The 22,971-nt window shown below is 37.4% G+C and overlaps 1 protein-coding gene across 3 annotated transcripts in view; it reads right to left on the bottom strand.

Moving 5' to 3' along the window:
- LOC138187387 (GAS2-like protein pickled eggs) overlaps window positions 1-22,971 on the bottom strand; it is an 87,837-nt gene that overhangs the window by 40,682 nt on the left and 24,184 nt on the right. For 2 of the 3 annotated variants that reach the window (XM_069128113.1, XM_069128114.1), the window contains exon 3: window positions 4,773-5,297. In XM_069128113.1, the coding sequence (XP_068984214.1) occupies window positions 4,773-5,297 (525 nt within the window). Of the gene's footprint in view, window positions 1-4,772; window positions 5,298-14,559; window positions 14,577-22,971 lie in introns of those variants that run through there. The other variant, XM_069128115.1, reaches the window with a different exon arrangement.

The following is a 22,971-nucleotide window of genomic DNA, read 5'->3' on the forward strand; positions in this document are numbered from 1 at the left end:
GAGCAGCCACGCAGCTGCGATTCCGTATACGATCCTTCCATAAGAAACCGTTTCCCGCCACGCGTGCCATTCTCTCGAATGCAAATTCGCGGGGTATCGCGACGACCTCACTCCAACGGGAACGTTTCAACACGTTACGAAACAACGCTCTCAAGGGTTTTCCAACGATAAATGTCGAAAAAGTCTTTCTACTCGGTACAGATACCGTGATAGTTTCAACATTGTTTTGGAAAGCGTGTATAGGTTTGTTCAAAATTCGCGCACTTATAGTCTTGTACTTTATGGTTACACGTAATTACCAAAGGAGATAGAAGTTGAAGATGTGAGATGAGATGAGTAGAGACTTAGGTTCGTTTGAAAATCGCGCGTCTAACCAGTTATACGTAGTGGAGGGGGTAGAAGTTGGAGGTGTGAAGAGAACAACGAGTCTTGAAGGTTTTTTAGTCTTCGACTATATTTTATTCTTTTTATACGGTAAGCTGATTCGAAGGAAACGTTGCAACATTGTGAATGACTACTGTAAAGAGATTTCCAATGGTAAATGAGGGAAACGTTTCCTAGTTTGTATGGAAGTTGGAAATTTCTATGGAAACAGATATTCGATATAATTTTGCGTGCAGTTTCGGAACAGTTTTGGAAAGTGTGGATAGGTTCGTCAAAAAATCAAGTGTCTAGCGATATGTCAATATGCCTTACACATAGTGTAGGCTGTGGAGATATGAAACTGTGCAACATTGTTAAAGATTGCTAAGAATGATATTCCAATGATAAATAGGAGAAACGTTTTTCCTACTTTTCATGGATATTGCGATGATTTTAATTGTAGTTTTAAATGTAGCTTCGATACAGCTTTGAGAAGGGTGAATAGGTTCGTTCATAAGCCGAACGCTAAATAAATTGTAGATACTTAATGGAGGAGATAGAAGTTGGAAGTGTGAGGAGAGTTCTTCTATTCTCGAAATTATACAGTACGTCAACACGACTGCAACGAAAACGTTGCAACACTGTGAGAGACTGCATTTAAGGATTTTTCAATGATAAATATCGAATAAGTTTTCCACTTTCTATGGGTAAATATCGTGATGATTTCAGCATGATTTTGGAAAGGGTATATCGGTTCGTTCGAAAGTCATGCGTTTAACCAGCGATGGTTGATTAAGGAATGATGGACCTAGATATTATTTCTTCGACTGTATAAAATCCGATGAAATTCGTCAATTTCGCTCGATTGCTTAATTTGCCAAGAAAAATTCAACAGAATGTTAACAACTAAATATATGAGACTTCCTGTACACACCCTACGACTTTCCAGACTTTAAGAATCTAAACGATGTATCGAGTCTGCCTGGGAATAACGATGAGATCAGACGGAAAAGAAAAGTTTCGCGCGGTAAAATAGCAAACGCAAGGCTGCATTCGTTCCGATGGAACAAATTAACGAGCGTTTCTTGTCGCTTTCGAAAGCACACGCGGCCTTTCAGTCGCATTAAGCCCGCCAGACGCCGTTAGTTCCGGCTGAAACACGTTGGAAAACACCTTCTAGTCGATTTTTTTCGCGCGCCGACTCTCAAACAACAGCGATGTGCGCGCGCGCGAGCACACGGCATTTCACGACGCAGAAATTTCCAACTAGCGCGACACGTTATCGCCGCGCGGTTCTCCGAGAATTCCCGCACATTTCCCCTTGGTTAGTCTTTGAACTCCACGGTGAACGTCGCTCATGTACAGTGAACTTTTATCGACACACCTATACGCACACTTTGTCATATAATAATACCCAGTTTGATTTAATGTATCCTTTGTTCTTTAAAAAATTGCTACTTTTGGTATTTAGTGCTGTCGCGTTTCACGTACCTTATCTTTGTCGTTATGTTGAGTTCAATGATTCTTTGTTACTGTGGTTATCGTTATCTTGGCCCCTAATCAAAATTGTTACATATACAGTGGATTAAAAAAATATTGGCACATATCCTTATCCTCTAATAAAGCTTGAAACGTCAGCCTCTACACTTTTAGAGTATCGAATTTTTATAATCATATGAAACTACCAATCATAAATGACTCAATTAATTAGCATATAGATATTATAATAAATAGTGTGCCGATATTTTTTGTAACCACGATATAAGAATTTCTGTCAGGTATTTTTACTATTGGCTTCTCGCAAAAGTTCGTGAATTTAAACCTAAATATTCTTATATAATCCTTTTTATATAAAAATAGTTTTAACCTTTTAGTTATCAAGTAACATCGATATTAGAAAACCAACGAGAATAGCCTCGTTACACGTTTTCCTGTCATCTTCAAATGAAACATTACGCTAACGCAACTTTGCTTCTTAATGGATCGATATTACAGGTCTGTGCATCGTGTATTCAATTTTATACTTTATCGTATGATCTTTGATTAGTTTTTCTTGCGCGCAAACTTTATTTGCGAGCCTGAAAGCCGTTAGGCATAACATCAGATTTGTTGGCGCCGCGCCAGTGTATGAATTCTTGCGAACATGTATCAGCAGATCGCTCTTTTCCCATTCAGTCGACGTGCAAGCATTAAGTCCGGGGTCGACCATGTTCAAACAACAACCGGGTAAATCCCTCGGATGCCTAAGCGTGTTTTGACGCGCATACCGCGGATAACTACACAAAGAATGCTGGAAAATGGAACAGCTTTGTTATTTTAATTTTTCGAGAGAAGAACGCGGTCGACTCTTGAGAAAATTCTGAAACTCTTGCGATCGTGAGAAACATGTTGTACTTGATACTTTCTTCCCCGTACACATCTCATATAACGTGGTATTTGTAGAATGAATGGAATTTGCAATTCAATTTCCATCAAGTCTAACAGCGAGCGATAAGCGGAGAACTAAAAGCGAAGATATAAATCTGCCGTGGCTTTCGATTGACATCGTCGAAGTAGATATAAACGAACACATTAATCTGAATTCTTTTGGACTATTACATTTTCATCGCTTTTGTCCGTCATCGGCACGTACCACACCCTTTTCCAACTATTGTCTCAAGTACCATTATACAACTATAGAGGTACACTTTATAGCTCACATAAATTAATCCCTCGAGTTATCCAGCGACCAAAGCACAACTAAAAATAATGCCAATCACAAGCTCGAGTCAACAACGGCCACAGCCGTAGGATTCAATTAATGTAGCCTAACTAAAAGTCTGAAGGTAGCCTCTAACGTTACAAGAATCGGACAATACGACTATAAATTCCGTTAGCGACCATTCAGAGGAACTTCTAGCCGTACGGTAACCTCTAACACGCGTGACCGACGGTAGAGTGCGTGAAAAGTGGACAAGTCGGGGCCAAACGATCGATTCCCACGTAGCACACGCCAACCGTTTACGATCGAATTGCAACGAAAACGAAATCGGTCTCGCGATACGTGCATGGCGGGCAATTACGCTTGTTCTGCCCACGTGACGCGAACGCGTTGCGTTTAGCCGGCTGATTTAGTGGCCGTTTAATCCATTTAGAGATGGAAAACGCAAGTGGAACTGGAAGCGAGACGGTTTTTGCTCCGGTGTCATGCTAATACGATTTACGAGTGGCGAGTCGCCAGCGGAAGAGAGTTATCAAGGCGACGTGCAAACCGTCGTTTCCTCGCGTATGTACACTGGTTAAGGCTTTATGCAAGGGATTTCTCCTTTTTTCTTTTTTTTTTTGTAAAATTATCGGGCCACTTGCGACGACGATACATCGGTGCGCTTTGAAACGCACGTAACGTGTGTTGGTTAGAGAACACTTTGACGAAGGTTGGGAATTTTTGTTTTCCGATTGTTGAACGTGTACGCGTTTTAGTGGATTTGGCAAGGTTACAGAGTGAGAAAATTATGTAAACGGGAATCCATGTGAAACGACCGTAGACGAGATTTTCGATTTTTACTTGTACGCGACGACGAATTTGATTTTGCCGTATAGAAAATCTCCTTCGCGAAATAGCGAATTCCCTTTGTGGGAAGAGATGACTTGTTGCGGGGTTTGTGGGAAAGGAATGTGATTTTGTGAGAGCCACCGATAAACGATGAATTATGGAACGTGAATTACACGCGTTTCTTTCGCCTTTCAACGCCGGAATACGAATAAACCACTCTCTTATTCCTGATCTCGTGATATTCACGGTCAGCGGGGAGCAACGCCATAAATACACTCCGATAGACCTAAGGGCGCGAGTTATTTTCATAGTCTGGGAATATTACAGTCGCGTCACCTTTTTAAAAATACGAGTTCGTTTCCTAAGCTGACTTGCGACTCTGGAATCCCACGGGTTGAAACAGACAGCGCTTTGTCTATAAAATCACCAATAAAGACGTAGTCCGCTAGCAGTTGATTGTATATTGGACTACTTTTATAGTTACTTAAAAACAATACAAAATATTGTAGTTAATATTCTACATCGAAAATTATATCGAAATGGAAGGAATCTTTTATTATAGAAAAAAGTAATCTTTTACTAATAAAAGTAATTCTTCGAATGTTCCTTTCGAAATAACTATACTATATATGATAAATTTTGATTAATTACATCCAAGTCAGAAAAAAGTGAATATACGTTGCCTGAAAGCAAAAACTGCTTTTAAAATTATTTTTATGATATCTATATACATATTTTGCAATCTCTTGGTACAGCTTCAGACAAAAGTCCGCAGAGTTGAAAATTATGTCGCGGGACGTTTCGAAAGACGAATTATTATCAGAAAGCTAAATCACAGCATTCTATATCAAATAACGAAATACAAAAGACCACTCACCATTTCGTCCAGGCTCTTCAGATCATTGGTGACGATCTGCGGCTGGGGTCCATAAATGAGACACGGTTCCTCCTGTTGCATATCAGCGTAGTCGTCGTCGCTCTCCTCGTTTCCATTATTTCCATGAGCTCCGTTCGCCGCTTTATTCTCCGCTGCGATCTCTCGATCGATTTGTCTCTCCATTTGTACCAACATTGGCGCCAGCATACCAAATTTCGCGCCCCGTCTGGCGACCTCCAATAGACAGAGAATCACATGTCGTTCGTTCTTGCGCATAATCAGGTCGTCGGTCTCGAATAACAGACACTCGATGATACCGAGGCTGTTGCGGCACCAGCCGATAAAGTTGGACACGTTGTCACGGGCGAAGAAGGTGCCGGCCTTCGCATTCGGCAGGAAGGCCACGTCGCTCAGCTGGCTCATCGGTAACGCCAACGACGAGGTCATCGATCGTGTCATCGAGATTTTGCGCGCTTGACGCCGCGCCACGTACTCGGCCGCCGACTTGCGTACGTTGTTCGCGTGCTGCAAACAGAAGATAAAACGGTACTGGTTAGAGGCGCGTGAGGAAGCAACAAACGTACTGGATAATACTGGTTTGAAGAATTGCGATGGTTTTGAGTTGAATTTTCCTGTGTTTGATATGATCTGGCTTGGTTTGCCTTGGTTTGATGTGGTTTGGTTTGGTTTGATTCAATGGAATTGGCAAATGCGATAATCTAATGAGCCGGTAGAGATTGGATATTTGTATATTTGAGTGTATTGTATTTAAGAAAGAATCGAACATATCGACTTGATTAGTCGTGATGGTTCGAGTTGAATTTTTGTGTTTGATTTGATTTAGTTTGGATTGCTTTGATTTAATGGAACAACAAATGTGATAATTTAATGAACCAAAATAGATTGAACTTCCGTGTATTTGATTTGGATCGTAGTTTGGTTTGATGTCGTTTGATACAGTGAGAATGACGAATTTGTCGCTTCGATGAGTCAATGAATGTTAAGTCAAATCTTCGTACGTTTGTCTGTGTTTAACTTGATTTGATTTTGTTTGACAACCGCCAAAATAGTGGCTATCGCGCGTCAGTAAATCTAAACGAATTGTTTTCTTTGATTCGATTTGCGTTGATCTCATTTATAATACTTGACCATCGATCACTGAAAGCATTGAAACTAATTGAACTAATTGTACAGACTCGATGCTCGATTTCACGAGGAAAATAATCTGCAAACATAATTCTACGATTCGTAACAGTTATTTAAAATTCATTCCACTACATCAAATCCAAATTAAACTCAAATTATCTGTCTCGGTTGAACAAACAATGATAGAGTTGGCTCGCACCTATCTCATTCTCCTTCCTACTGACTTCTAGAGCCACACGACTGGCATTCACCGGTAGGAACGCGGCCCGTTCGCTGCCGCTCATTTAAACAGTCAAACAGACACCGGCGATAACATCTTAACACCCGTGAAACTAATTGTTCCATTAATAACAGCGCGCACCTTTCTTCTCTGCCGCGATTAACATTCACGCGAGCGATAAATATTGTACAAGGCACCGAGGAATCTTCAACTTCTGCACGATGTAGCGTCCATGTATTCATAAGACGTATACGATTTTATCATCGACTATGAGCTGCTTAAGTAACCGGCTGATAATTGGATATCGAGATGATGTAAATGAGCTTACGTCTAATAACAGGTTTTGCTGCGTGGTCTATCGTTTAATATCGAGTAGTGCGCCTGTTACAATCAGACGACCTGTTATATACGCCCTTTTCTCTATTTTTCATTTCTCTAGGTTAATTAAAAATGAAACGACTTATCAAGACGTAAAATCGCGAATTATTAGGCCGCTCGATAAAACACCAACTTCCATTCGAATTTTAATCTTAATCTCAACTTCCATTTAAATTTAGAGTCAATTCTCGTTGTAACAACGGAATTGCTCATAATTCTCAAAGCCTGCCTGTAGCAAGGCTTCCAGTATACTTTGTTAATTTCCTGTTAATCAATCATCGATCCAACCATTTCCCGATCCTTTCTTATCAGCCTGCCGCGTCAGTCACATGTCTAAAGAAAGAAATCGCGTTTCAAAGTCTCCCGTTCAGCGAGAAACAATGATCGCCCTTATTCTCAGTGCTATAACTATCGATACGAAGAACTCGCTAGCCACAGTGAGCACTGAATTCTTTATGATTGAATTGCCGATGCACAAAGGATCGCGCTGACAAAAGATCTAAATTGGAATTAAGTTTCAATCGAAATAGAAACGAAATTTCGATACTCGAATATTCTCGATTAAATTCGAATTTCATCAAAGAATACACGTAAGAAATACTTGAAATAAAATAAAACTATCAAACGAAATTACATTAACGTTCGATGTAAATCAAATTCATAGCAGTGAAACCAAGTCAAGTGCGTGAAATATTTGAAATATGAGTCAAACGAAAGATTTGCGTTATCAACTCAAATATCATCCTCCCCTCTTGTGATCATAGTCCATTTCAGTGCACGAGGGTCGCCTGTTTTATCTTCAATCTCTATCAATTTCGAGTTAGCTTAATAAAACAAATAAAAAAAGAAGAAATATTCACTAGAAAGGTCAACAGTGGCCAGAAAATATCCAGTATCGCTAGAGATTTCCATTAACGTATCAACTACAAGTAACTTTATACTCGGTCTACAATGAAACGAAACTTCTATCGACAGATGTGGTTTCCACCGCAACAGAAGGTACACTCGGTATTATTCGTCTTATTTCTATCGAGAGGCAAAAGAAAGAAAGGAATAGATCGCGGTACGACAGTGAGTTAATTAATCGTAGCTTGCGAAATTTTTGCGAAATATCTTGCGATATTTTTGGACGCGTCGATTCTTTTTGCTTTTTATTCTCGAGCGTTGTCTGTTTGCCTAATTCCGAGGGCTCACGAGGTCAATGTTACGAGGATTAATGCCTTCTCATCTCACTTTCACCGTACCACATGCTCGCTGTTCGCGATTTTAAAGCTACCAATTCTGGTATGTAATTTAGTAAACTAAATTTCATTTATACGAGAAAATTTCTCTATCCAGAGTTAAATCGGTTTTTCAGAGGTCAAGTTCAATTTTGAATAGAACGTTAAAATTCGGAGAGACGAAACTGTGAAATTAAAAGGTTGATTATCTTAAGCACAATTTTTCTTCTTTAAATATTTCTTTCGCTTCTCGTTTGAGAAAAGAAGGGAACAATTTGTGAAGAAGTTTTTTCAAGAAAAATATTAGAAATATAATGATATTCACGTGTACACTTTCTATGCTTTATCGACAATAAAAGCAGTTTTAGGTTTCATTTTGTTAAACAATTTCTGACAGGAAGTAAATTTCTTTTTATTAATGACAAACAACGATTCCTTTTAAAAATACTCCTTTTATAACATTTATCAACAAGTTTCTTCGAGAAAAGATATTACAAATATAATAATATTCATACGTACAGTTCGCTGTTTTATTTAATGACAAGAGACGATTTCACCTACGTTAAGAAATTCTGAAAATGAGATTGATTTCCTAAATGTTGTCTAAAGTTTCGAGGAATCAAATAAAATAAGATCGAATTTCTGAGAACAGAAGCGACCTATCAAGTTGGTAGTTATGCAATTAGAGCATTTCAAAACTCAATTACACAGAAGCGATCGTTTTCTATTGAGCAAACTTCTCGTACCATTCATACCGCGTATCTGCCGGCACCGTCGTTGTTAATCCGACTACAGGCGACTTGATAAAGCAGTTAAAGAGGTCAACTGGCAGACGCTGATCGATTGTTCCGTAATTCTTCATTTCCTGCCACGATACGCTACCATGAATTTCAATAATTCCCGACGGTAGCATAGAACCCAAGTCTAACAGCCTTTCTTCGAACCAATTTAAGAATCCTCTTTGTTTTCTAGTCTTACGTAGATATTCCAGTCTTGTTCAGTTCGCTCAAAGAACAAATATTTCTTCTTTTCCTAAGATAATTGCTAGCATTCCTTTTGTTAAAAGATTTCTGTTCAAATCATCGGAACTCGAGAAAGTTGAAAAATTTTGCTGTAGTTTAGATACAGTTTTCGAAGATTAAACATATTTTGGAAATTCGTGGGATTAATTCAATGTACCGAATTTCGTAAAATTTTAGAGAGTGAAATTGAAGCTTAAAAAATTTGTGGAAGCTTCAAAGACTGAATTCCGAGTTCTAAGTTTATCAAAATGCCAAAAACTAAATTTAAAAACAGAAATTTTTTTAATGGATAAATGAATTCAAAGTTTCGAATTTTTGTCATAATTCAGAGATGAATTCAGTGTTACGAAATTCTCAGGAATTTCAAAGATTGAAACGTATCTTATAATGAATTGTATTGAAACATAATTATCGTTATTACCAAATGGATTATGACGATTTTAATACATAAATTCGATTAATGTACATAGGATTTCTAGTCTTCATCGTTAATGGTATTCCTAAATAAATTGTACTGACGTCAGACGAGGTTCGGAGCGCGTCACATTACCAAAACCAAAGTCAAACATCCGCGAAATGCGAGAGACGGGGCGATAGAAGCGACGGCTAGCTGGAAATCGGAATAGGACATAACTGTTTCTCGAATTAATTTCCGAATGTTCACCTGAACGGCAAATTTCCGAAATCGGCGACGTAGAATCGATCTGTGACCCAGTCGCTCCGTTCTTCGTGTCGAAAGCAACCCAATTTCACGGTAGAAACTTCCACAAACAATTTCCAAACAATTCACCGTAGTCGAGAAATTACAAAATATAGCAATTTCAAGTATCGCGTAACCTACTTAACATTTGCTAAAATTTTGTTCTTTAAAATATTTCTAAAAAATATATTTTTTTCAAATGCGCAACTTATTTGGTGCAAACCAATTGTACAGATATAAAACAGAGTATGAAATGCTCTTTGATTCGTGAAGAGTTACAATTAAATTTAAACGAAGACAACATTTTTCATCCTATTTGACTGTAACCACAATCGTCAATTAAAAAATTCTCGACCGAACGATAAAACCAATCAATTTCGACTAGTATGGAGCGTGACAAAAACGATTGTGCCCACTCTTGTCGCATTCGCAGGATTTCCAGACGCGAAGGCGAACGAAACAACGGCTGGTTAGGCCGTTGACACGTTCGCCTAATCTCTATATTATCCCCGGGGAGGTATCGAGCCGGGACGGCCGACCGGATGCTGTTACATAGAATTTTTACGAGTGTTGAACGGCTCCAGCCGTGGAACCGCTCGCATACCATCGCCTTATGGGCTCCACGTGCGCGCCACTACTAGATACGAACCCTTCCAACGTCTACAACGATCCAGTTGCCCTAAATTCTTCAATATGCATCGATTAATTTTCTCAATCATCTTAATTATATTACAAAATGTGGATGACCAAATTCTTCAGTTCTAGAAAACTAAAAAAAAAGTAAATTGAAAGATTCGAATTTTTCAAGATGTCGAAGGATGAACTTTATTATCTTGATCAACCAATCTAACTATAAAAGTCTTCAATTAAATCTACATAACCGTATAACCGTAAGTCTCCAGGAGACTTAAAAGGACTCAGGTATAGACACACACGTCATACTAGCAGAGTGTTCGAAGTATCAATTATATAAGACTGTACGTAAAATATGTGAAAAGTCATTGAAATACAGTGAGATTCAAAAGCGAGTATATACCTTTCAAAAATGAAATTCGTGGTATATTGACCTATCTACAGATTCTTATTTACGTCTTTTTACCATTTAATTTGCATTCCTACATGGCAACTTTCTCACATTTTTTCAATTTACGATATGAATATCTTTTATATTTAAATGAATTTCATATGAAGTGAGTAATGGAACAATTTTATGAATTAATTTTATTTTTGAATAATGAATAAATTTTGTATTTAATTTAGTAACAGTGCTGTATAGATAGATGGGTATTTGTAATCCCATTTCCCCATGGGGCCATAGAATAGACTTGGTATACAATGTTCTTTATAGACACTCGTCCCTCCACACTGTACCCACATCGTCCCACATCTCATCTGTACTAGCGTTATATACTTAAGCTTTATTTATTACGTATTCACCCTCGTAATATATAGATTATTTAGAAAATGATTGAAATTAATATTTACATTCTTGCGTAAACAAGCCATATATTTAACAAAATTTCATTCCTACCCGACTGTCTACACAGTGGTCGTAAAAAAGGGCCCATAAAATAAAGGGTTATAATACTTGCTAAGAGGAGCAAGAAATGTTCAAACAACGTACGTACGAAAGTGAATCTTTTCCATGTAAAATCAACTTTTATTCTTTATTAGCGTCCGATACAGCGAGCTGGTTCTCTTCGCATCACGTTGAACGTCGAGTTTACAACCTCGAACTAATACAAATAAAAGGTACCATTCGTTTACCATGTTCGCTCGAATTCGCGATAACGCCACTGAAAAATAAAAGTCAATTTTACATCGAAAGAATTGTTTCCAGATTCCACGTTGATCAGACCATTCTCTGCTACTCTAGACAAGTACTATTGGGTTGGCAACTAAGTGATTGCGGATTTTGTCATACCCAAATCCACGTCATTTCATACTACCTGATAATGAACCTTCAGGCTTTGATCTTACCTTCGCACATGGCCCAACACCAAATTTTCCCCATTACATAGGACACTTAGGATCCTCTCCTTGCCCCTCAACTTCTACAAACTCAACATATAAAAACTGCGAGCATTCGACCACGAGATTAGTCTTCGGTACAGTCTTGGCCGCGATTTGAACAATTATTTTAATACTTGAATACCAATTTTTAATATGAAATATAAAAGGACAGTCAAGTTAAGCTATTGCTCATCTCTTTCTTTTTTATCACGAATTTTACGTGACACTATATACAACAATTTTCGAATAAATGTCCTGCCTTCGATATCTGTATTCGCTTTCCACTCTCGTTGTATCTGAAAACGTGACAAGGGGTTGTGAAAATGAGAGTCACTGGTTCGTAGGAGAGGAAGAGTAGCGTGCAAGAGAGTAGAAAAGGAGGGAAACGCCACATATGGTAATATAACCGAGCAGATGAGAGTTTGACGGCAGGATGTCACATTATGTGGCCTTTGACCCCCTCCCCCCCTTCTTCTCATGTTCTGACATGGTATCGTCTGGGCCGTGCCGACGGTGTGGGCAAACGCGCTTAATGAAAATGGCTGGTACACATTCAACATCGTAAATTAGAGCGGAGCCTCGCGAGAGACGCGCAACGTACGATCGCAGGGGAGAGAAGCGCGCGCGGCATCGTTAACCGTAATGCCACGGAGAAAAGCGTAACGCGCCGCGGTTTCGTTTATTTGCTCGTCGCAAACACGAACGCTGTCACTGCGAAGAGGAAGCGACCTCTCTCGACTCCGTACCGATCGTCCGATCTTCCCCTTTTCGTTCATCTTTGAATTTTGTTCTCGTTTTCCTTCTATTGGGTTATTTATGGTCTCTTGTCTTCTTTTGTATTCATTAATCGTCTTTCTTCTTTCTGTCTTTTCTCTTCTTTCTTCTTTCTCGTCTTTCTGTCTTTCTATAGTCAACAGGTTTTACGGTAATCTTCGTTTGTAAATAATGGTCGATTTCTAGGAAGCTGTAAAGTATTTTTCGCTTGCATATTTCAAGGTAATATTCGTTAATCAAGTTATCAAGTATAGGCTCATAATCTAATTACGAAATTAGTTGGATGATTTTTGAGTCCTGGTCGAAAAATTGTAAAACAATCGGTAATTCCTAATTGCAAAGTTGTTAAATAATTTTCAATCCCGGAAAAGTCTCTCGATTGTATTCGCTTCTTTCTTCGACCCCCACGTTGATGGTATGGATTTTCCTCTCTCGTTTTTCCATCGATTTTGCTCGTTCGTCTCACTCACGCAGATCAATAGCTCATACGAAGAAATGATACAAAATCAAAAGGAAATTTAGTTTGTTATAGGATAAATCGAAGAGTAAATCAATATCAGACTTATATCTAAAAAAAAAGAGACGAGTAAGGAAAAACAAGCTTTCTAACCAATTAATAATAAACTTGGTAATAAATAATGTAAAAAATTCTAACGATGAAGAATCTTAAGAAAAAAGGAAGATAGCCTAAGGGAGAGGAAAACACTAATCGACTTCGAGGCAACTATACTTCAAAAAAGTCTCGATTCACGTATCCCTCCTACTCAAAGACGATAAATATTGGAACTTTCACGTTGCATACTGTAATTTGTGGCCGACACTCGTGTCGTGAATCATCTGCATGGTTTTTTCGCGTGTCACGGAAGTCGACGAGAAGAACCTCTTCCGTTTTTGTCGTTGTTAGCGCGCACGAGAAATAACTGGTCGCACAATGGCCAACTCTAATTGGTAGTTTTTATGCATGGGAAAAGGAGAGTCGGAAAAGCAAGCATTCCTGTAAAGTAGACGAGTCTATGGGTGAAAATAGGAAACACCGTGCCCCTTAAGAATAGAAAACATCCGCTTTTTAACTCGTTCTACCGTTACAAGATTTTCCCTGGCCCGTTGTAGAAACTACAAGCTATTCTTTCACGGTCGAAAGCCGTGTTTATTATATGGCATGCTCGTTATTTGCGTTTTGGAGCGAATCCTCTCCGCCAACTTCCATTTTCCTTTCACTTCGACCAGGAATTAGGAACTTCGATACAAAATTCTTCGACTCGAGATTAATTACGTTTTGATCATTTCCGGACCGGTTGCATCTCTCTAACGTCAGACAATATCTCGATCTTCGATAAAATATGAAGAAATTATTATCGATGTACGTCATTTCTTCGTTCAATTTTACGTTAAATATTTTCTTGACGCATTGTTAAATGTCTATGTTTGCTGAGGTAAGAGCAAGATTGAAACATAAAGATTCGAGTATCGCAACGGGATTAGGAATTGGATGCACAAGTGGTTAATTGCTACTGTGAAATTATACAGTAGTCTGCGAAAGTATTCAAACACTTACAGAAGTTTTTAATAGATATATTATCAGTGTTGTTCGTGGTACACTTTGAAACCAGCCTTATGTGGAGACTCCTATCTTGATAAGATAAATAAATATATATCATATATTACATATTAAAAAATCAAAGAAAAGATTCTTCAAAATGAATCTCCACGTACATTTCTCTGTTTATCTTTCTTCATTGAAAAAATATGGAATATAGCAATTACGAATCAATTTTATTGAATAACAGCAACTCGATCGATCTAATCGCTAACAACAATAGGTTACGATACATAATCGCTTAACACCCGTAGTTTTTCCCATATCTCAAAACGCGTATCTTCCAATGATTCATCTGTTTTGTATTGTTAAAAGTACTTTATATCGAAAGCAATCAAGCTTAATCTTAACACTCATCATCGATCTATCGTAAAACTTTTAAAAATAATTTCTATGAAGAGCCATCTAACCTAGATAATTCTAACTTGCGTGCAATTTTCCACGATAATAACAGAATTTAATGAACGAGACAAACATAATCGACATTGTGGAGAGACAGCTAGAACATGTGCAATTGCTGCGCAATTTTCTATGACTGGTATATCGTCGCGCGCACCTATGCATACGCAGCTGGTACACGTGTAGACTTAATTTTTTAAACATAATTATCTTGTCACGCTTATCCAACAAGAGGTCACGATACGCTATCTCCAATAAATATGTAGCTATTAATTATGTTACGGATTATTTTGCGCAGCCAATTGTACGCTCAATTACTTAATAGCCAGCTGATGTGGATTACTCCGCGACGGCCGGGACACTGTGGGAAAACTGCCTTCAACCAGTCGAACACCGCAATACATTACGGAGAAACCAATACCCATTGGTAAATAGATATTTATGACGCGATACCGACCGACTGCCAACAAGTTTGATTCATCTCGACGAGCCGAACGCGTTCCAAGAACTGCCGCGTTCGAGAGTTAATTGAGTTAGCGTCCGGTCGTGATAGGTGAGGTTAGGCGAGGTTAGGTTAGGTTAGGTTTGTAGATATCGTTTGTGGTTTGATTGATGATACAGAAGAGTTTGGAATGTGAATTCCACGTTATAAGAAGGGAGAATTGCTTTGTAGAAAAGAAATACATTTAGAGTTTTCTATATGGTTGAGGTTAGGTTTGCACGTATCATTGATGGTTTGATTGATAGTCGGAAGATTTTGATATTGTATTCGAATTTGAATTCATACGATTATGGGATAGTCTGGTGAAAAAGGAATAATTTTCAAGTTCGTTGTATGATTGAGGTTAGGTTTGCAGATATCTTTTATAAAAATTACAGATAAAAAGATCAGCAAATGACTGTACCAGTGGATGGTGAGATAAATGGGACAAACAGGTTTTCTATATGATTGAATTTAACTATGCAGATATCGTATGGTGGTTTGATTAATAATGAGAATTTAACATATCTGTATTTTGATTCATACAAATGTGATATAATCTGGTAAGAATGAAATAAATTTATGGTTTTCTAGTTGTTGTCTAAGTTTCCTAGATGAGATTAGGATGGTAGAAACGGTTGATGATCCACTAACTAGATAAAGTGGAACTGCTTAAGAATAGGAGAAACGGTTTCTATTCGAGCAAATTTCGCGTATGCAAGTGTCTCGTTTCGCTTTCGTGCAAATGCCACCAGCACTTTACACCGAATAAAGCACACTTTCCATCGGCTAATCCGTCTCGACGGGCGTTTGAAGCGAAGCGTTTCAACGATTCAAATGTCCCGTCACAAGAGCATTGTGAATTGTGTGACACGACACCGACGCGACGTTTCGGTGACACTCGCTATTTGGTTTAATCTCGAGATAACAGGGCTTTGCGTTAGATATCGCGTTGTACAAATTGGCGTCCAAAGGACTTTGTGACCGCTGGAAATCCGATTTCAATAGCTAAATTTGTAGCGGAGGATTTTATATTGAAATCAAAGTTAGAAAGATGCGTAGTGCAGGTAACGAAGATAGTTGAGAAACTTGACTATTCGACAATTTTGAACTGGAACAATTGGAAATCGTAAAGTTGAAAAATCAGAATTGTAAAAAAAGAGTTGAAAATTGAAAAAGTCGAAATGTCACGCTGGAAACATTGACAAGCAGACAATTTTCCATTTGATAATTCGAAAATTGAAAAAATCATTGCAAATTGGAAAATTTAGGAAAGTTATCAATCGAAGAGGTTGTGAATCGTAAAAATTATCAACTGATGTAGGTCTCAGCTTTCAGAAATTGATAACATTGGCAATTTGAGCATTTGTCAACTAGAAAAATCCGGACCTGGGAACACTACCAATTGAGGGAATTAGGAATGAGGTAAATTATCAATTAAGGTAACGAGAAACGAGATGGAATTGCCAATTGAGGAAATTGAATGTTGACAAAACTAGAAATTGTACGGATTACGAACTGAGAAATTGAATTCCGTAGCATTCGAGAGAAAATTAATTTCTATTTCTGTATCACAAGTGTACATTTATTTTTACACCAGATATAGAACGGAATTCAAAAAAATATTATTTTTACAGATGATAGATTCAGTTTCGATTTCACTATCGTATTATTACATCCAACTGGGTCTCGATCAATCGCAAAAAGTTGCACGCCAATATACTTGCCATAGATCACGGTGATTAATCTTAATTACCGAAGCATAACGGAGATTGATAACAAACAACCGGTGAAAGATCAAACACGGCAATATGTCTGCCGGCCAATTGCTTCTTGTATTAATTAACATTCCTCTTCCTATATCACGACATATCTATCTCATTATTCCATAAACCCATCCACTAAAAATAATAACCGATAACGATAAACTTTTCATACTACTACTCGTAAAATTACTAAAATATACACTCGATTTACAATAGGACAACCTAAATCCTGTATAAATAAAGTACAAAATCTGTATTTTTATCAATGTTTTTATCACTTTCTACTTTTCAACAAATTTATTTCTGAAAACGCGTAAAAACTAACGTAAACTGTTTAGTAACCATCATTCAACGTACAGAAGATTATCGAACTTATCAAAAATATGATCCTCCAGAGAATACATCTAACGTAAGGAAGTATAGCAAACCTTTATTTCAATTCCCTTTATTTCGATTTCCAAAGACAGGAAAGGAGATAATAAAAAAATAAGACACAAAAGATTTAATAGGAAGAAATGTAAAGTAGCAGGACCTTTTGTTAGCCTGTCTACGTTTTCTGGAATCGAGTTTCTACTTCAGCTACCCTTCGCGAGGGTGAGAAATAGAGGCAAAACGATTTGTTGTCGGCTGGTCTAGCCGAATTTTTCTCCTTTTTTTCGGGGAATACCAGAAATAAACAGTCAGTCGTCCTTTCATCCGGCCTTTTTCACGTCTAAATATAACGATTCCTCCCCCGAGATGCAACACGGCGCATAGGGCTGCGCTGGAAAAACAATCGACCAAAATAGAATGTCGAGCGACCATGGTGATGCTGGAGCACGACTGTCTAGGACCTTTTGGGATTTACATATCTTTAGTTGCCTTTTAATCCAGTTCCAAGTCGAATTCCTCTGACTAATCCACTGGATAATAAGTACAAGGTCTTTTCAGTTGATTTTGAACTGGTAATGACGTTTGAGGGTCTTTCACAAGGGTCATAAGTCTTTTAGAACGTCGTGTAAAATTTTTTAGAACTGGAAAAGTAAGATGTCATATCCGGAGTAGAGAATTATCATCTCTTAGATCTTTTCCTCGAGTGTTTTACTTCATTTTGGTGTTTCTTTATTTTTCTTATTTTTTTTAAGGCAATTGTGGAGAGTTTGAAAAGTACCGGTAGCTTTAAATAATTTATTTCGAGATTTTTTAGGATCCTAAGATCAGATTCTTAGAATAATTGCAAAGACAGGAGAAGAAATACTCAGTGTAAGGAAACGAAAATATATAAAGGCTATAATATCATTTGGATAATTTTCAATGTCAAGAAACGGTTCAATTCCGAGACGTGAATACTTAAATAAATTATTACGAAATTAAAATCATAAAAGCTGGTGTATATTGTGAAATTCTATAGGCCGACAAAACCATTCGAATAACATTAAAAAGACAACGTTGTGAAAAAGTATCGCTGAAATATTTTTATAAAATACTTTACATTGCGACAAAAAAATATAGATGAGAAGATTTAAATAAATTACTACAATAATAAAATTACACAATAAAGTCATCCATATCACACAAATCTTATAAACCACAGAGCCATAATTTCAAGAAGCCGTTTCCAAAAATTTTACCGTGAACAAATACCAATTTTAATAAATTATCATCAAACTAAAATAATAATGGATACTAATAGATATACGTAAAAAGATACTTTATTCCAAAAAAAGAAAAGGAAAGTAAGAATTTGAATAAATCATCATAATAATAAAATTATACGTATATATCGCACGAATGTTGTAAACCACGAAGCTGTAATTTCAAAAAAAAGCACTTCTCCGTGAAAAAATAAAAAGATCAGAAGTAAAATTACGAATGCACGCATACGTTATGCAAATGATGCAGATATAACATCGTAACATATATTTCATTGTGCACGCGCTATGCACAAGATATCAAGCTCAGTATACCACAACTACAGAGTTGCATAAGTATGTACATGTGTCTGTTAATAAACGCTATTGATAAACTAGAATGAAGGGTTGATAAAAGTTAGCAGAAAAGATAGTCTTTCGATTAGATTCGTTCTTGCTGGCTGCAAAAATAGATTGGCCTTCCGAAAAGGATAATCAGTTGGCAAGGACGACTGGCTGAATATCTTTTTGTATGCAAATGCATGTAAAATGGCCTAGAGTCGTAGATACAGCGGTGTACGTGGAAAACAAGAGATCCTGGGGCAGATAGGGAAACACGCGTGTCAGAATGCGGGTCGCGAACGATCACGTGTCCTTATTACGCGATTCCTGTGGCAGTTTCACGTCGTGGAATTTCTTATTCGCCGTTCTTTCCCACACGAACGAACTGGATCAAATTTTGATAAAACCGGTCAGAAGACATTTCGCGTATCAAGCGGTCTCGAAATGTGGGTTTGTAGATTACGGGGTTGAAAGAGTGAATTTTTATCCGCTGTTTTGATTTTAGATTATTTCAGGCCAATGGTCTTTTAAAGCTTAATCATTTTAAATCGCTAGAGATAAAATCGTAGAGGAATTTATGATATTGGGGTGGCAACTAAGTGATTGCGGATTTTGGCATTAGGCGATATTGACAAAATCAGCAATCACTTAGTTGCCAACCCAATAATTCCAATGAGATTGTAACTCGCGATCCTTAATTGCATTAATCGATCACTGGTCTAAATCAATTTCTGATGCTTTTAGGTATTTTTTTAGGTATTAGGTAATTGGGCTAAGAATAATCCCAAATCCAAGAAGGTGAAAAGTTTCATTAAAGAAAAGTACATAATTTAAAAAAAAAGAAGACACTTGACATAAAGTTAATCGTAACAAAAATAAGTTCAAACTAAACAAAATAAAGACATTCGCCATAAAAATACATACAAGGCATCCCGAATGCTGTTTTTGGAAACAATAAAAAGATTTTGTATGTTCGACCATGTTTTCGAGTTACAATAAATAATTCTATCGAAAAATGGATAGTTGAACTAATCTCACATACTTATTTACAAACGTAATCCAATATTTGGAAAACAATTTGCAAACACTTACAGTCGATGATAAAACGTCTGTGGGTTTGCGTTTATACGCAAGCAGATCATTTTGAATTGAAAGTAGGATGAAATAGGACATGTCTGAATGATTATATGAACTTTTTATTATATAAGTTCTATTATTAAGAACATAAAGTTTTTTAAATTGTTTTCATACGTAGAATCCAGTCGACCAAGTGAATCATCGTTGCTGTGAGACACTCTGTATATAGTAAACTTTAAAAGAAGATACTTGACCTAATATGAATTCCAATAAAAATAATCCCAAGGAAAGAGGAAAGAGATGTCATCAAGAAACTACATACACAATTACTCGATATTAAAAAATGACGCTCGACCTAAAAATAATTCTTGGTCGAGCAATAATCCAGAAATAACTTCCAGCAAATAAACGACACGATTTAAGACGACAGTGATTTATCGGACAACTTCGTCCAAAACGAAGCAACATATATCCTCGGTGATTAGCCTGTTCCCTCTAAGCGTGACACAATTAATTTGCATGATTCGCGCGTCGATCGGGTAAGGACAAGCGTCGTTTAATCCCAATTACGGCGTCGGTTCGAGTTTCTGCCAACTGCTAATTGGTAAAAAATCATCTTCGTCCAGGAAAGCGATTCTTGGAAATTGAAAAAGGGGGACATGCCGCGTTACGCGAGTCGAGACCTCGATGGAGCTGCTGTAAATTCTAATTCACTGTGAAAGAAGGAAGACAAGGAAAGCAGATGTCGACAATTGCGCTTGATTAATCCAATGCCTGGCCATTCTCTCTTGGAAGAGTCTTAATGAAACGGCTTCCTATTTTACCAACAGACGTCCTTATTACCGATTTACCAACTTTCCTTCGAGGTATGTCTCGCGCACGTGCTGTTTATTGCGATAGAAATGATTAAATTGAAATTGAATCGATAATAAAGTTTCGAGTTAGGTGAGCTTAAATAGTTCGCGATTGCCTCCTTTTAGAACTGACAGAGATTAGCGGGATTCGTGAGAAAAAAGATAATTAAAAATAAATTAAATATAATTAAAAGTTTAATCTAATTAATTATAAACCTCGTTCATGGAACGAGGATAACAAATCTTTTGACGTCTAAAGTATTAAGATCTTTCATTGAGAAGATTGGAATTAATGAAGATTACAAATCGTAAAGAATGAAAATTGAAGCCTTAGTAGGTATGTCAAGAGCTATTGAAAATTCCAAGGAATCTTATACTGATTAAAAAAAGTAATGATAGAGTAGAATAAGTTGAGTAAATAAGCAATCGGTTGATTAAGCAACGATAGTGAGACAGCTGGTATATAAACACGGCAGATATAGTACAAGAACGGCAGTATGAAAGCAATTGTAAGCTAAATCCATTTCTGTATAAGCTGGCAAGGCTGGTATTAAATAAATAAATAAGTAAATGTAGATTACGAGAATTAAAAATCTTTTACGATCTGGTACTCTTGCCAGCCAATATCTCAGATTTTTTTTAACAACCCTTCGCGAAAGCTGCGCGCAGACACGCAACACCCACGAGCACCTGCACTTTTCACGCAACCAAGCGCAGTTCACCTAAAGCTTGGCCCACGATCGTCCACCGCAGATCGCCATAGGTTGCGGCTTGTGGACTTGTGGAGCAGCCACAACGGTTATCGTGACTCGTTATTAGCGATTGTCGTCGTTATAAATTCATGCCAGAGAAATATTTAGAGTAGGCAGCCGCGATAAAGGAGCAGACAAAGGGGCAACCGAGTCGGTACATCGGCTACTCGCCCCCGTTGCGCCAGCAAAGGATTACAGACATCTTTGTCTCTTTCTTTCTTTCTTTCTCTCTCTCTCTCTCTTCGATACGACCGAAGTCGCATAGAATTTCCAATCCTCGCGGCCTGTTCGCGAATCACCTTTTGCGACTACGTAGACTTTACGAGCCGTGACGACAGTCAAGGTAGAAGAGAAGGGCGAGCTACGTAAATGGTAGACTGGGGATTTTTGATGCATTCGTAGAGGAAGTGCACAGAACTGATACTAAATAATGTTGATATTCGATGATTAGAATCGGTGGTTGAAAAGTGAAGATTCTCAGTTTGGTTTGATAACAATGGAATATTCAAAGAATTAAATGTAATTCGACATGAAAGCTAGGTAGGAAGCAGCGAGTTCGATTCGATGGTAACAGAAGATAAAAAGAAGAGACGAGCGTGGTTCAACAGCAATGGAAGATTTAAAGAATTGATTTTATTTAACAAAAGTAGATTGTTCGCGTGGAACAATGATATATGAAAATGTCACAGAAATCGCAATGGTGAAAGAGACAGGATCCGTAGAATTAAAACTGAGAAGCTGATGCCAGAGCCATTTTTATAGATTCGACTTAACGATTTTGAGAAAAATATAAATTTGCGAAATTAGCTTGATGACGATAGAGAAGAGAAAAGTACTGGTGTATTCGATTGGAAATTAATATACAGTCCGTTAGATGATGGCAAACCTGAAAGATTCGTGAAATTTATTCAGAAAAGTAGAATGTAGTGGCAGTAGATCTCACTAAGATTAAATCTATTTGCACTACAGCTTACTTTTGGCTTATCTCGCGATTAGTACGATCCGATACCAGTCGATATTACTAAACAGAAGCTGTAAACTGCTAAAAATACTTTGGCAGTGACTGTGTGAGTAGAAGTGCCATTAAATTTCCCAATAACTGGTTTCAATATATGAAACGTTTATTGCCAGAATTAGCCTCGGACACTTGGAAGGACTAACATTAATGAAACCTTCTAATGTACATAATTGGTTCTACATTCTCTATCACTTAACGACAATTTTCCTGTATGGTATTAATACCTAGCTTTAAAGGACTTGTTCTATCTCTTCAATATTTTAGAATTCTCGACGTTATTAAACTATCTGACAAATTGAAATAAATTGAAACCTAATTCAATTCCTCGCCCATCGTCATCCAATCTCTTCATCCACCTCAATTACCTATATTATTTCTGAGAATATGCATTTTGCATATGAGAACCGGTAGTTTTCAAATGCAAGAATTTTAATAAATCTCGTGAAACGATTTTTGAGACATCCTATATGCACCATGTTACGTACGATTCGTCTTCGTTTTCGAGATATAAACAGAAATACTGATAGTCGTCGAGTTAGGGCATTATTCTCGTACTCACTGATATGAGCTGCACGTTTTTATAATGATTATGTTTTTTATTGATAAGAGGAAAACATTGACCTCGTCAATAATATTTACACCGGACAGCGATGTTAATTAATTGCATTAAAAGTTAGATAGCTTGAATGCATCTGATTACAAACTTGTTCTATTCTACTTCACCATCGTATCTCGAAAACTAACCGATCCATCGAGTATATAACATTCTTTGCTCAAAATAGCCTCCCACACAACTTGACAAAATTCGTCGATTGAGATCTGCATGGAAC

This window comes from Bombus flavifrons, chromosome 15 (assembly GCF_040668555.2).
Source record: "Bombus flavifrons isolate JBK064 chromosome 15, iyBomFlav1_principal, whole genome shotgun sequence".
Taxonomy (NCBI): domain Eukaryota; kingdom Metazoa; phylum Arthropoda; class Insecta; order Hymenoptera; family Apidae; genus Bombus; species Bombus flavifrons.